Source organism: Cynocephalus volans, chromosome 2 (genome assembly GCF_027409185.1).
Source record: "Cynocephalus volans isolate mCynVol1 chromosome 2, mCynVol1.pri, whole genome shotgun sequence".
NCBI lineage: Eukaryota > Metazoa > Chordata > Mammalia > Dermoptera > Cynocephalidae > Cynocephalus > Cynocephalus volans.
In genome coordinates, this window is record NC_084461.1 from 205,286,234 (window position 1) to 205,302,115 (window position 15,882).

At 43.5% G+C, this 15,882-nt stretch overlaps 1 protein-coding gene across 8 annotated transcripts in view; it reads left to right on the forward strand.

Moving 5' to 3' along the window:
• The window catches only part of DEPDC5 (DEP domain containing 5, GATOR1 subcomplex subunit), a 127,026-nt gene that overhangs the window by 65,343 nt on the left and 45,801 nt on the right, over positions 1-15,882 (forward strand). For 5 of the 8 annotated variants that reach the window (XM_063088139.1, XM_063088138.1, XM_063088141.1 and 2 more), the window contains exons 23-25: positions 5,738-5,803; positions 8,553-8,736; positions 9,337-9,497. In XM_063088139.1, the coding sequence (XP_062944209.1) occupies positions 5,738-5,803; positions 8,553-8,736; positions 9,337-9,497 (411 nt within the window). The remainder of the gene's footprint in view (positions 1-5,737; positions 5,804-8,552; positions 8,737-9,336; positions 9,498-15,882) is intronic. The other 3 variants (XM_063088140.1, XM_063088142.1, XM_063088144.1) reach the window with 1 other exon arrangement.

Genomic DNA, 15,882 nt, shown 5'->3' on the forward strand with positions numbered 1-15,882 from the left:
TTGGACTTCTATTTGAAGTGGTTCCCATGTGGAATAACAAGGATGAAAGGAAAGCCCTCTGATGAGAAGTTGCACTTGAGTGGTTCTGGTGCTACATTGCAGTTTGCACATGTGATCTCTGCTAAAGTAGGATATGCCAGGTGAGGGAATATGCTGTGATTAAACAACCTGGATCAAAGTCTCAGCCGTGCTCCTCACTGGCCTTTGGAACTGAGACTTGAGCCTTTGCTGAGCCTCAGGTTCTTCATCTGTGTAATGGACCTAAAGATCCTCACCCACCTGCCTGCCTTACAGAGTTGTTGTTGGGATCAAAAGCAGGTTGTGTTCATTAAGGGCAAGATTGCCACACTGAGTCCTTGTTTTGGGACAAGGTGGGATCTAAATGCACAACTAGTTAACATTTCATTCATTAAACAAACAGAAAAGAAACGGGAAAACCTCATCTGTGACCCACCTTCACCTCCCCAGGCTTGATAGTTTGTACCATCTGCAGGCACTCACACATGACTCAGATTTTCTCTTGCATTTGACCATGATTCACATGTGAGTCATGGTTCACAGGGGTGGCATCTCTGTGGGTTTCCCTCCCAGCTCCGTAGAATTTCATACTGAGTGTTGTTGGTGGGGGCCTTGTAGCTGCCCTCTACTAATTTTTCACCATCCTGCCCAGCAGGGACCAGGCAATTGGTGAGATTGGGCAGAAAGTTTTTATCCCTCTATTTCTTTAACTGGACACCAGTTTAGAAGAATTGTTAGTGTCATTCCCTTCATTTGAGATAGATAATTTTGAAAAAGAAAATAAGTGTGTGCTGTGTTTTCTCCTCTTTAGTATTTGGGACTCAGAATCTGCAAGTTGGTGTTTCTGTTGAGTATTTGGTTTATGCAGAGGAGCTAAAGTAAAAAGTAAGTCACAGTACACTGAGGCTGGAAGAAAGGGCCTCTGGGTCATTCATCCGGGCCAGGTATGGTTTTTTGTGGGTAAGTGCCATCTCTGTAGACCAGAGAGGAGAAACCACTTGACCAAGGTACTTCTAGATGTGGGCCCAGGACCGCAAAGGCCCCACACTGAGTACCCTTTGTGGCCTTGAGGTTTACAACCAGAGAACATGTTCACACTTAAAAAGAGTCAGAATTGAGATGTCTCTTCTCAGCTTTGGCTCCTTAAATTGTATTTGGCTTTGAACTTTGATAGTAAGGCTTCATTCCCAGAGATTCTCCATCATCTTGGGTTATTGAGGCTCTTCACATGGCAAAAGCAAATATTTTTGACTGAAAATAACGTTTCAAAGGCAGAGCCAACAGGAGAGGCAATGTGTTGGGCTCGGACTGCAAGGAGACTATGTAAGTAACTTCCTAGAAGCCCTTAAAATGTTTATTTCTTTAAGTTGCTTTTTCCTTAAAATAAAAATTGTGGGTGTTCTTAGAAATGGCACAAGTCTACTTTTGGCCTAGGAGCCAAAGCTTCTCTAAGTTGAACTGTTTATTAGTGTAAGAATTTCAGTTGTCTTGTAGATCAAGTCTGGATCAGGTTTCTTAAAAACAAACAAACAAAAAACAAAATAAAAACATGATCTCATGATCAAACTTAGCATCCAAACCTGGGAGGCGATGTATTTAATAACTGTCCTATTTCTCAGAATGTTTTGTGAATGTCAGTTTTCTAATTGCCTTTATACCAGTTCTCAGGATGAACAAGAAAATCCACCTCATTGCTTCTTTATAGTCATACTTTATGTTTGCATGAAAATGGATATCGTCAGCCAAGATAGCTTTTTCAGAAAATTTAGCTCCAAATGGCTTTTGGCTATTGACAAAGAACATGTGACATTTTCAGCAGGTAAAAACTGGTGCCCCAGATGGATCATTAAGAAATTGAGCATCTGTAAAGTTGAGCAGGAAGAATCTAAATGCATGTTCCACCTACTTACTGTGTGATCCTCAACAAGTCACTTAACTTCTCTGTGCCTCAGTTTCTTCATCCGTGGAAAAGATTAATACCTACCTCATGGTGTGGGTTTGAATGAAATGAAATACTTTATTTGTCTGACTTAATAAATTTTATCTTCTGTTATGATGACTACTGATTTATAAAAATCTGCTCCAAAAAGTTCCAAATTGTTTTGGTCAAGTGATATCATCTTTTTAAATTTTAAAAAATTATTTATTTTAAAATTCACATACAGTAAAATTCACTCTTTTTATTTATTTTTTGACCGGTAAGGGGATCGCAACCCTTGGTGTGGTATGGCCCGCACTGCGCTCAGCCAGTGAGTGCATCAGTCATCCCTATATAGGATCCAAACCCGCGGCCTCGGCACTCCCAGCGCTGCTGCGCTCCCAGTGCCGCACTCTCCCGAGTGAGCCACGGGGTCAGCTCAAAACTCATTCTTTTTAGCGTTTAGTTCTGTTTCACAAATGCATAGAGTTGAGTACCCCACCAACAAACCCATCAAGATACAGAACATTTCTGTCACCTCCCAAATTCCCTTGTGCTACCTGCTCTCTGTCCCCTGACAACAACTGATCTGTTCTCTGTCCCTCTAGTTTCACCTTTCCCAGCATGTCACATACACAGAATCACACAGTGTGTAGTCTGGCTTCTTTTGCTTAGCATAATGCATTTGAGATTCATCCAAGTTGCATGTATAAGGAGTTCATTACTTTTTATTGCCGCATAGTAGTCCACTGTATGGATGTCCTGTAGTTTGTTTATCCCTTCCTCAGCTGAAAGACATTTGGGTCGTTTCCAGGTTTTGAAAACTATTAATAAAGTTGCTATAAAAATGTATATAATTATGTATGAACGTAAGTTTTTATTTCTTTTATATAAATTCCTAGAAGTGGGATTGCTGAGTCAAATGGTAAGCATATGGTTTCTTAAGTGGTGTACCACTTTGCATTCCTACCAGCAATGTATAAGGGTTTCAGTTGCTACACTTCCTTATCAGCACTTATTGTGATCAGTCATTTTAATCATTCAAATAGATGTGTAGAGGTCTCTCACTGTGCTTTTAAGTTTATTTATTTATTATTTTTTTGCATTCTGTGATGTGGAGCAGTTGGCGGGGAGGGTCGGCGGAGAGGAAATAGGATGGGAGAAGGAGGAAGGAGGAGGGGCAGGGTTGAGGCCTGTGGCACCCCCCTCATTCCTGCAGGAGAGACTAGGGGGCTTCCAGCAATGTCTTGGTCATTGCTGAGCTGGGTGCAGATGTCAGGGGTGTGTGGCTGAAACCTTCACCCCCCCACCTCCCCAGTTTGGGAGCCAGGGCACTTCCTGCGGTGGCTTGGTAGTTTTCTCGGCTGGTTGCAGGTGTTGGAGGGCATGGCAGAGGCCCCCAGACCTCTTCCCTGGCTTGGCAGCTCAGAGGATTTCCACGTCTTCTAGGATTTACAGGTGTTCTTTGGTGATGTGAGACATTTACTGGTTAATATCAAACTTTGTCTCTGGTCTGTGGGTTTTTTTTTTTTTTTTTTTTTCCAGTTCTGTGTTGGATTATTTGCAGTTCCTACCACTTAAACTCTGCACTGGAACTAATTTGTTGTCCTTTGCTTACTTCTAAAATGGGGGAACTCCTGTGGTTGAGCTAAATTGTTGCTTTGCTGCTGATTCCCTGGGGAAGGTTTTTTTTTGTGCAGCTCGGGTTTTAATGGTTGACTTTACAGGTACTTCCAGGTCTCATGAGATCCGGTACACTTGGGTTGTGTAGAAATTCTGGTTTGGGCCTGAGTCTTCTCAGCAAACTGCACCCCCTGAAGTTCTATATTCTTGACCAGTCTTCACTGAGTAGTCCTACACTGATTGGAGGGCAGATCAGCTATCCTTGCTGTGCCCCAGTGTTCTCCCAGTGGGCCTGTCTTCCCTACCTCCCATGCTCCAAACACTTCCCATGGGATGGGCCATGTGCAGGTCCCTTGTGATGACTCACTGGCCTCTGAGTGGATCTTTTTTTTCAGTTGTTGTGGCTCCTCGTTCCTATGTTGGTCCACGGGAATCCTGTTAGTAGTCTTGCTAGCCTGGGGGCCACCAAGGCCCTCTTCTCCCCTGCAACCTCCAAGCAACTTCATCCAAAGGGCACAGCTGTGGCTTTTGCCAGCTCTTGCTCTGTGCACTCACCAGCTCCAGCCTGAAGCAGCTGGGTTTGAAACAGTTGAAGCGGTTCTTTCTTTCTCTCATCGTGGCATCTCCCACCTCCATGCACTCTGTAGGTCTCTCCTCCTCTTCCCCTGATCTCTAGTGGCCCTAGCTTGGCTGTCATTGCTTTTTAATAGTTGTAAATTGGTTGATTTGTGGGAAAGAGTGATGCTGGCGACTGTCTGTTCCACCATCTTGACTGGAATTCCTCACTGTGCTTTTAATTTGCTATTTCCCTAATGACTAATGATGTTGATCATCTTTTTATGTGCTAATTTGCCTTCTGTATATGTTGTTTGGTGAGGTGTCTGTTCACATCTTTTGCCTATTTTCTCATTGGGTTGTTTGTTTTCTTGCTCTTGAGTTTTGAAAGTTCTCTATATATTCTGGATACAAGTCCTTTGCCACATATGTGATTTGCAAATGCTTTCTTCCAAATTGTAGCTAGTTTTTTAAAAGATTTCACCAGGAAATGGGCCGGCCCATGGCTCACTTGGGAGAGCGTGGTGCTGACAACACCAAGTCAAGGGTTAAGATCCCTTTACCGATCATCTTTAAAAAAAAAAAAATTTCACCAGGAATTTATAAATATTTGCTCTTGATACAAAATATTCAAATGACACAAATTTATTTATTTATTTATTTATTATTTTTTAAAAGATGACCGGTAAGGGGATCTTAACCCTTGGCTTGGTGTTGTCAGCGCCACGCTCAGCCAGTGAGCAAACCGGCCATCCGTATATAGGATCCACACCCGTGGCCATGGTGTTATCAGCACCACACTCTCCCGAGTGAGCCACAGGCCGGCCCGACACAAAATTATTTAGAGGAAAAAGCACAAGTTCTCTCTTACTCCTACCCCCTCCTCCAGCTTTCTTCTCAGAGATAAGCCACTGTTGACATTTTGCCAATAATTTTTCCAATTATTTTTATGGTATCATAATTTTCTACTAAATATATGTTTTATTTTTTAATTTTTTTTTATCAATATACAATGTAGTTGATTTTTGTGTTAGGTTTAAAAGGGACAATTAAGTACTGATATGTGTGTTTTATTACAGCCAATAAGTTGCATTTTAAAGAATCTCTGTTTTTTCTTTCAGTCCACTAATAGGTAAAAATCATTGTTTTTCTGTTAAAATAGTGAGTTTTGATGTCCTATGTCATATTCCAGAAAGCTATGATCTGGGGAAAAGAATTCCAGAAAATAAGCATGATTGATGAGTGGACTAAAGTTAAATAGGTTATTTTATATTTGATAAAGATTGCTCTAATTAGTTGAAATGGCTTTGAAATGTATCCATTTTACTAAAATAACTGAAGAGTTGCTTTGGGATGTGCATGTGCATGTGCATACTTGTGCATGTGCGTTTAAGGTCTCATTGAGCAAAGAAAGAATGGCATTGATAATCTCAGAGTAAAGTTCTGGCTCATTCTCAAATTTTAGATTGCTTTTTTGTGCTGTTTGAAATACTCAGCACAGAATTTGCATTTGGTTCACATTTTTATTTTTATCTACAGTTTTGGGATTTTCCAACCATAAGTGGTCAAGATTTTATTGCAGAATGAGCCTTATTAAGACAAGCTGTTTTTATCTCTCCATAGGTATGAATCCTAGGACCCAGAATAAGGATTCTTTAGAGGACAATGTTTCTCCCTCTCCAGACCCAAGTAAGAGGGGGCATCTGACTGGGGGAGTGGGAGGGGGTGTGGGGTGGTCAGAGCATGAGGAAGCAAGAGAAAGCCCTGTGGGAAGAGAACAGTCTGGAAGTATACACATCTCTGGGGAATGGGAAGGCAATGTGGTGAGGGACGATTCTTTGGACTCTGATGGAAAATGAGATGGTATGGCTGAATGACCTGTTCCGTAATGTGATTCAGGGGCACATGGGAAGGGTAATGGATTTCCCATGAGGCCCTCCTGTTGGTCCAGAGTTGGCCTTAGGCTTTAAATGCCTAATGATGGCTCCAGGAAAAAGTTGGAAAGAAGTAGTCTGTTATTGAAACCATTTGCACATTTGTAGTTGAAAATATTTGGCTGGTTTGTATTTGTTTTGATCATACTGGTCTATTTAAATAGCTGTTCAGTAAGAGAGCATCTAAATATCTACAATAACAGGGCCAGCCTGTGGCTCACTTTGGAGAGTGTGATGCTGATGTCACCAGGGCCGCGGGTTAGGATCCCTGTATGGGGATGGCCAGTTGGCTCACTTCAGAGAGCCTGGTGCTGATAGCACCGGGTCAAGGGTTGAGATCCCCTTACCGGTCATCTTTAAAAATAAATAAATAAATAAATATCTACAATAACAAAATAGCAGAAACATGGAAAGCTTTATTTTACTTAGGTGCGATCAGTGGATACACATCTCTGAGTTTTTGTGCCTACTCATGATTAACTTAATCTTTTCACTATTTCTTCAGGTCCCTCCTATTAGTCACTTTTTTCTCTTGTTTTCAGAGGGCCCAGTAAGATGAACTATTAGTCATTTTTAATGGTGATATCAAACACATCACTATATCCTGATTTGAATAATCATTTTTTATTGGCGACAACTCGGATGGTTTCCAGTTTCTTAGTGATAGCAAATAATGTAGGTATTATGTATGGCACAGTGGGTGTATTTTTTCTTTCAGTTCACGCCCTTGGAATATATTCTCCAAAATATGGTTGGCAGATTGATTATTTTCCAGAAAGCTGCCAGCGATGAATAGATGATCCTATTTCTCTATAACCCCAGCACTGGATTTTGTTACCTGTCTTTATCATTGTTATTTTAGTGGTTCTGAGGAAGAGCTTGCTCAGAAGCTTTCTTTTCAAGACTAGACGGTACTGGGATTAGAAAAGAGCCTGTACTCTTCTCAGGCACAGAATATCATTAACTAAGAATTGGGAGCCATTTTCATCATGGGATTTTGGACTAGGCTTTTGAATTCTTTGCATCTTGTGTGTGCCCAGCAGAAAACATTTTTATAAGATTTTCACCGTGCTGAGTGTCAGGAAGCTGATGAGGGCCAGAACGATCTAAGAGGGCATGAAGATATAGCTGTCTTCTTTTTCTGGCCTCCCACTGTGGCTTTGATTAGGTCTCCTCTTTCTGTTCCTCATTGTAACCAGGAAATAGAAACAAATTCACCTTCTCATCTGCCATATAGGGAAAGTAAGATGAATAATTAGGCTATTCTGGGCTACGTTTTGAATTCCTAAAGTATGAATGAGTTAACAAGTCCTGTGTAGACCATCGACTGAATGAGGCAATGGCGTCACTGTAGGTTAAATCACTTTCCCCAAGTCAGTGGTGCTGCATGGGGCATCTTCCCACTGTGACTTAGCACACAGGTTTTCTCCTTCATAGGTGTGAGGACAATGAGAGGGCTGAGAAGCAATAGGGGCTACGCCACGTCATAAGCATTGTACAAATATGAGGTACATAAGTATCCCGCTCAGGACTCAGAGGCCAAAGCCTGGAGTTTTTCTGCTTCATATTGCTTCCTTCTATAGACATTTAAAAAATAATTTTACTTAAGTTACTTAAAAAGTACAACTGTCCTTTTACTTTAACTCAGTGATTCTCAACTAGGAAGGATTTTGCTCCCCAGGGGACATGTGGCAATATCTGCAGTCATTTTTGGTTTTCACAGCTAGGGGGTTCCACTGGCATCTAGTGAGTAGAGTCCAATGATGCTGCTGCACATTCTACAATCCGCAGGACAGACCCCTCAACAAAGAATTATCCAGTTGAAAATGTCAGTCGTTGCTGAGGTTGAGAAATCATGCTTTAACTGAGGAGCAGGCAATTCCAGACAGACCCATGTGGTCCTGTCTGATTGCAGCTTTCATTTCTAGATTGTTAAGCTCTGTCTTTTAAAGGCCTTGTAACGTTCCCAGACATCCTTCTTTGATTTTTTGCTCCTACCCTTTTGGATTTGTTATTTATTTTTGCGATTCTGAAAGTATTTCTGCTACCTTATGCTGTCTGCTCCCAGATCAGGCTGAGCTCTCCTCTTTTCCCCACCCAGCCACTCTGCAGGCCTCGGGAGAGGCTCCAGCTTGAGCCTCTGTCTGCTCTTGGAATGTTGATTTGCTTCGACATGTAACTCTGCCTGCCTTGCAGTAACCTTACTGGCACTGCGCTGTAGCTCACAATCAGCAGAAAATGAAAAGTATCAGCTATGAATCCCATTTGCATGATGGGAGTGGTTTAGCATGTGCACTGCATTGTCTAACAAACTCTGTTTCTCTCTTTCTCTCTCCCACCCTCTTTCCTCTTCTCCCTCCCTTTTCTGGCAATTTATGGACATCTTTCACCATGAACTTTTTTTCCCACCCTCCCTTCCCTTTCCAATCTCCCCCAACCCTGCCCTATGTCCCAAACCTGCTGTGGTGACCACATGTACCTTTTCCTCCTGTTACATGAGGCAGTTCTGACACTGTCTGCTCCCCCTGTAGTGCCAGGCTTCTGTTGCACAGTTGGAGTGGACTGGAAGTCTCTCACTACTCCGGCGTGCCTCCCCCTCACCACCGACTACTTCCCTGACCGCCAGGGCCTGCAGAATGACTACACGGAGGGCTGTTACGATCTTCTCCCAGAAGCAGACATCGACAGGTCAGTATCAGAGAAAAAGGCACTTGGCTCTGTTTGCAAGCGTTCTGGGTATGTCCAAACACGTGTCAGAACACTGAATTTTCAAACCTGTATCCTCCTTATACATTTGGGAAATTTTATGATGCAAGAACTGTTAATTTCTTTAGAGTTCTATTGACATTAACAATTTCTCCTCATTGGTTTTGGGTGCACTGAAACTGATCTTTTCTAAGATTACTCATTTGGGCATTGAACCACCTGCCTTCTTTTTCCGCCTCTTTGAACTGGTCATTTCTCCCGAAACTGATTTTTTTTTTTTAAGGACGACTGGTAAGAGGATCTTAACCCTTGACTTGGTGTTGTCAGCACCACGCTCTCCCAAGTGAGCGAACTGGCGATGCCTATATAGGGATCCGAACCTGTGGCCTTGGTGTTATCAGCACCACACTCTCCGAAGTGAGCCACGGGCCGGCCCTCCAAAACTGATTTATAAATAGTTTTATGAACCACCACAGAAAGGTTATCAGGGATGAAGCAAAGGAAAGGATGGGACTGTGGACTCTTAAAGTGTCATCACCCTGGGTCAAGCATATTCATGTGAGCAGTTGTCTCTTTTTTCAGGAGGGATGAAGAAGGTGTGCAGATGACAGCCCAGCAGGTGTTTGAAGAGTTCATCTGTCAGCGTCTCATGCAGGGCTACCAAATCATAGTGCAGCCAAAGGCTCAGAAACCCAACCCTGCTGTCCCGCCCCCACTGAGCAGTAGCCCACTCTATAGCCGAGGTGAGTTTTTCTGCTTGGACTTATATTTTTTCCTTTCCTACTAAATTTGTGGGAGTAAGTTTTCAAGATGGTAGGGAATAAATGGTGAATTTAGAAATAATTGTTTTCAACACAAAATTTTTCTTCCTAAATTTTATTTTATCTGAGGAATAAAGTCTACATTAGGCATAATTTATCTTAAACATTCTCTTTAATTTACAACTCTTCTTTTAAGGAAGAGAATATGACCAGTTCAGGAATGGTACAGCCTGGCTTGGACAACACATAGAAGTAGCAGGCAGCTGAGCCAATACTGAACTGTCGAAGTACATAGTGAATATTCTAAACCCAGAAACCTGTGTTTAATTTGTTTCTAGTGCAGTACCTGGCACACAGCAGGTTCTCAGATGTTACCTAAACCTAAAGTTTACACTTGTTCTTTTTTTCCTATTCTGGGTTCATTTTTCTCTTCTTTTTCATGGAAGCTTAGTGACTTGAAGCAAGAATGGGTTATCCGTGAGTGGCAGAGGCTAATAAGTGGCAAAGAATTGGTGACACTAATTGAATTAGAGCCAGGCTTTGGAGAGCTCCTCTAAAATAAGTCTAACAGAAAGAATTATGTATGGGTGCCTGGAATCAGAAAGCAGTAATCATTCCTGGAACAATCAATGAGCTATCTTAGTCTCCTACTTCCTCATTGTTGCTAATGAGACTTCCACTATCCTATCCACCCAGTTCAAAACCTCAGATTGTCTTTGGCTCCATTAAATCTTCTTGGGCCAGAGGACCAGAGAAGTTAGACCTGTTAGAGGGAGCCTAGTGGCCATCCAGTCCAGTCCCTATTGTTAACAGATGAAGCTTTGGACTCCCTCTGGATTTTCCTTGAAAGCCCCTTATGACATTGCATGTTGCCTTTTCATATTCTAGACCCTATTGAATATTTAACCTTTTTGAGTGTCAGGACTATTTCCGATTCATCTTTTTATCCTCCGCAATGGAAAGCACAGTGCCTGGGTCAATAAATATATAAATTTATTAATTCATTCATTGAACAGTGTCTTTGAAGCTCCTACTCTGGGGGGAACTTATGGCCCAATGAGGAAAAATAATATTAGTCAAACTATGAAATATGTTGTGATAAAGACTGTGTGGGAAAAGTCAGTGGGCTATGAGAGTATTTATTATGGGGCCTGATCTGGTCTGGAGGGTCAGGGATGGCTTCCTTAAGGAGGTAATATTTGAGCTAAGACCTGAAGTATGAACAGGGGTTATTAGGAGGAGCAGAATGGGAGTGGAGGGCAGGAGTGGGAGAAAACAGTATGCTAGGCAAAGGGATTGATATTTGCAAAGGCCCTGTGGCAGGAAGCATTTTGACACTTTTGGGCACTAAAAAGGTTGGTGCTGTGGAGCACAGGGAGTGAACCAGAGGTACAGCCAGAGATGTCAGGAGACCCAGGCCATATAGGACTATGTGAAGGATTTTGTACTTTATCCCAAGAGCAGTGGAATGAATACCTTTAGTGTCACTAGCCCTATCTAGGCTGCTCACTTGGTGTTCTCGGGAATAGCTGGTTGACATCCCTCAGTGGTCTGTAATTCCTCTAGTGTCCAGTTCTGATCCTGGCTAATTCATGAGCCTCATGTCATGGTTAGTTGGCCAGAGGCTACTTGCCTGACTATACTGTTTCTGGTTATTTTTCTCCTTTGATGGATTTAATCTGTCCTATTTCTATAGTAACAGAAATGGTATTGTTGATATTATAATTACTGTAAAAGTTGTCATAACCAAGCCTGTGCTGCTCACTCATCAATTAATTAAATACCGAATGTGATCCAAGCCCTGTTCCAGTAGGGAATAGAACAGCATTGGCCCTGCCCTTGGAGTTTAGTCTGCTGGAGGAGACAGACATTAAACCAGTAAACCACAGTGTATATTTGATCACAGATTGTCAAGAGTGCTGTACAGGATAAAAACAAGAATAACTGCAGTGCACTTAATTTACAGTGGGGTACCAGGGACTGTGCTAGATGCTCAGGAGCATTATCCCATGATATTGTCTTCCTGACAGCCAGCAGGATGTTTGCTGTGTGAATGAGGAAATGTCTGGATCTGGGAATGCCCTCTTTCTAGTAGCAGAAAGCGAGACTAAGAGAGATTTGGTGCCTGAGATCACACAGCTGGCAAATGAAAGAGCTTGGGTTTAATCTGGGGTCCCTGAGTCGAAGCCTAGTCTCTGTCTTATATACAGCTGGCCTCCCACTCCCTTGGCATCATCTGGGTAACTTCTACATTCACAGTGAAGATCTTTTCAGTCTCTGCCATCCACTCTTCTTCCAGCCACTTCCATGCTGCCTGCCACCATGTGACTCTTTCTGAGCTGAATGAGAGGACTGCATTTCATTTCTAGATCAAGGGAATCTTGGCTTGGGTGTTCTTTGAGGCACAATTTTTACTGTCTTGAACACTTGTCATTTTCTTAATTCCTCATTATTTTCTTCTCTCCTGTGTTTAGTTCAATTCAACTAATTGTTTTTGAATACCTGCTCTGAGCATAATGCTTTATCAGGTGCTGCTGAAAATATAAGGATGAACAACATTTGGGCCCCGGCTTCTGGAAACTTTTAGTTTATGAAGGTGTGAAAGACACCCACGTAAAGAGCCACATACATGGGCCGAGCCTGTGGCGCACTTGGTAGAGTGCTGCGCTGGCAGCGCGGCGACGCTCCCGCCGCGGGTTCGGATCCTATATAGGACTGACCGGTGCACTCACTAGCTGAGTGCCGGTCACGAAAAAACGACAAAAAAAAAAAAAAAAAAAAAAAGAGCCACATACATGGTAGAATTCAGATTGCCGATGGGGTCTAACAGCTTTCTGGAGGAAGTGGCATCTGATGGTCACTTTAAATGATCCATAGGCAGGGAGGTTTTCAAGATGGCGGCGGCTGCGGCGGCTGGCGCGGAGTAGCTGAGGTGGAAAAGGTGGCCACTGGGCCTCAGGCAGTCGGGAAACTTGTGGACCTTCCTCTGGCCATCTCTTAAGGGAGGACTGCTGCTGCTGGCCGGTCGTGGGGGCTCAACGCCACTTTGCCCCCGGCAGGAGAGGCTGCCTCATTTACAGGCAACAGCTTTGAAGTGTGGAGCAGGAAAAGAACTGATTCTTAGCTGCAAAAGCGAGTCTTGAAACAGGGAACACGGCGCCAGGGCTGCTGTGGATGCAGCCAGGATCCCGGAGGCTGGGGCTGCACTGAAGGCGGCCAGCTGCCCTATTCAGGATTCGAGGTTTCAGGCCGGCATTAAAGAAGATTCCTGGGAGCGCCCGAGCGGCGCCGCGACTGAACAGCCCGAGGCGGCAGCGCCAAGAACACGGAAGGCAACAAACCAGAGACAGAGCGAGCGCCCGACCTGGCACAGCACTGTGAGTGATCCCTGGCACAGCTCTGTTCGGGGGGTGGATGCCCATGCGGCTCCCGCCTGCACCACCAGGCCACTCACTGCCCCAGTGCTGCCTCCATTTTCCCAGGTGCGGGCAGCTCCGCCCTGCTCGGCCATCACTGAGCCCATTTGCTTGGCTTGGCGTGGGGCTTTCCGGACCCTGCGGCCGGCCTCCTCTCCCACTCCCTCCACGGTTCTCTGGCGGGGCTGGGGGTGTGGGGCGTCCCGACCAGTGTTGGGAGGGCTAGGAAGTACGGGCGGGCCGACTGTCACTCCACCACACCCTGGACTCCGGCCCCGGTAAACTTCCTGTTACTGGGAGGCAGATACCATCTCTGCGACCACCAGTTTGGAAAAAAGCCTAACGAATTTCTGGTTGGGAATAGTGTGGCAGGAGAGTTCCCAGGTCCGCTTGAACCTGCCGGAGAGCAGGCTGCAGGCGGGCACTAGACTCGGTTTATACCGGGGGGATACAAAGGTGAACAAGACCCGAGAAAGATCTACACAGTGCTACAAAGGCACCCAGAGAGACCGGTCGTCTGTGCCTAGCAGAAACCTGGTAGACTTCCTGGGCGAGGCGGTGCTGAGCAGGGTCTTGAAGGCCCAGCTGATAGACGAGGGGTGCAGAAGACACACCCCAGCCCAGCACAGTGTGCACAGAGGGGGGAGACGTGCGGCCAGGGAGGCGGAGACTCGACAGAAACCACACACCCGGTGGGGTCGCCACTTCACGATCTAACAGCCTGGGCCAGAGCACACGGAACGGGGAGAAGTCCTGTACAGAAAGTGAAAGCTCAACAGAGATCACACACCCTGTGGTACGTGATCCACCAGCCCAGCAGAGTACAAGCTGACCAGAAAGGTGGATCCCCGGAGAAGCCCAAGACCCGAGGCAACCACACACACAAGATACTAGAGGCCAACTGAGCAGTCACGGCGGGAGCCATACGAAATTGGCAACCACAGCAACATCCTAGTTAGTCATTAGTCTCAAACCGGTGGACTGTGAAACCCCCTGCCACAATGAATAAACACCAAAAAAAAGACACCAGAAATACAAAAAATCAAGAAAGTACACCACCAAAAGTTAATAAATCTCATACTCTAGATCCTATAGAACAAGAAGCCCTTGAAATAACTGACAAGGAATTTCGAGTGATAATTCTAAGGAAACTGAATGAGATACAAGAAAACTCAGCTAGACATCATGATGAAATGAGGAAAAGTATACAGGATCTGAAAGAGGAAATATACAAGGAAATCAATGTCCTGAAAAAAAAATGTAGCAGAACTTGCTGAACTGAAGAAGTTATTCAGCGAAATAAAAAACACAACGGAGAGTTTAACCAGCAGGCTTGTCGAAGTTGAAGAGAGAACCTCTGAACTTGAAGATGGGCTGTTTGAAATAACACAAGCAGACAAAAAGAAAGAAAAAAGAATCAAGGACATGGAAGAAAATCTGAGAGAGATATCAGACAACCTCAAGCGTTCAAATATCCGAGTCATGGGTATTCCAGAAGGGGAGGAAAATGGAGATTCCATTGAAAACATATTCAACAAAATAGTGGCAGAAAACTTCCCAGGTATAGGAAAAGTCACAGATCTTCAGATCCAGGAAGCTCAACGATCTCCAAACGTATTCAACCCAAAAAGGCCTTCTCCAAGACATGTCATAGTCAAATTGGCAAAACTCAGAGACAAAGAGAGAATCTTAAAAGCTGCAAGAGAGAAGCGTCAAATCACCTATAAGGGAGCCCCAATCAGGTTAACATCAGACTTTTCATCACAAACCCTAAAAGCTAGAAAGGAATGGGATGATATTTTCAAAATACTAAAAGACAAAGATTGCCAGCCAAGAATACTCTACCCTGCAAGGCTATCCTTCCGAAATGAGGAGCAAATAGTATATTTCTCAGACAAACAAAAACTGCGGGAGTTCACTACCACAAGACCACCCTTACAAGAAATCCTCAAGGGAGTACTGGGTTTGGTTCCTGAAAAATAACTACCACTGCCATAAAAACCTAAGAAAAATCTAAACCCGCTAGTACAATAAAAATGGCATTCATGAAGAGAAAACAAGCTAACAAAAACACTATCTACAACCTAAGGAACCAACAAACAAAGAAACCAAACAGTAAATCAGAAAGCAAGGAACAAAAGACACATAAGACAACCAAACAACCAATAAAATGCTAGGAATAAATCAACACCTTTCAATAACAACTCTTAATGTTAAAGGCTTAAATTCCCCAATTAAAAGACACAGACTGGCTGACTGGATCAAAAAGCAGGACCCAACTATATGCTGCCTACAAGAGACCCACCTCACCCATAAAGATTCACACAGACTAAAAGTGAAAGGATGGAAAAAGATTTACCATGCAAACAGAAAAGAAAAACGAGCTGGAGTGGCTATTCTTATATCTGACAAAATAGACTTTAAACTAAAAACCATAAAAAGAGACAATGAGGGACACTACTTAATGATAAAAGGACTGATCCATCAAGAAGACATAACAATCATAAATATGTACGCACCCAATGTTGGAGCAGCCAGATTTATAAAACAAACTCTATTAGACCTAAAGAAGGAAATAGACACTAATACCATAATAGCAGGGGACCTGAACACTCCACTGTCAATATTAGACAGATCATCTAGGCAAAGAATCAGTAGAGAAACACAAGATCTAAACAAGACTCTAGACCAATTGGAATTGGCAGATATCTACAGAACATTCCACCCAACAACCTCAGAATATTCATTCTTCTCATCAGCACATGGATCATTCTCCAGGATAGAACACATATTAGGTCACAAATCAAGTCTCAATAAATTCAAAAAAATTGGAATTATCCCATGTATCTTCTCAGACCACAATGGATTAAAACTGGAAATTAATAACAAACAAAACTCTGGAAACTATACAAACACATGGAAATTAAACAGCATTCTACTTAATGACATAT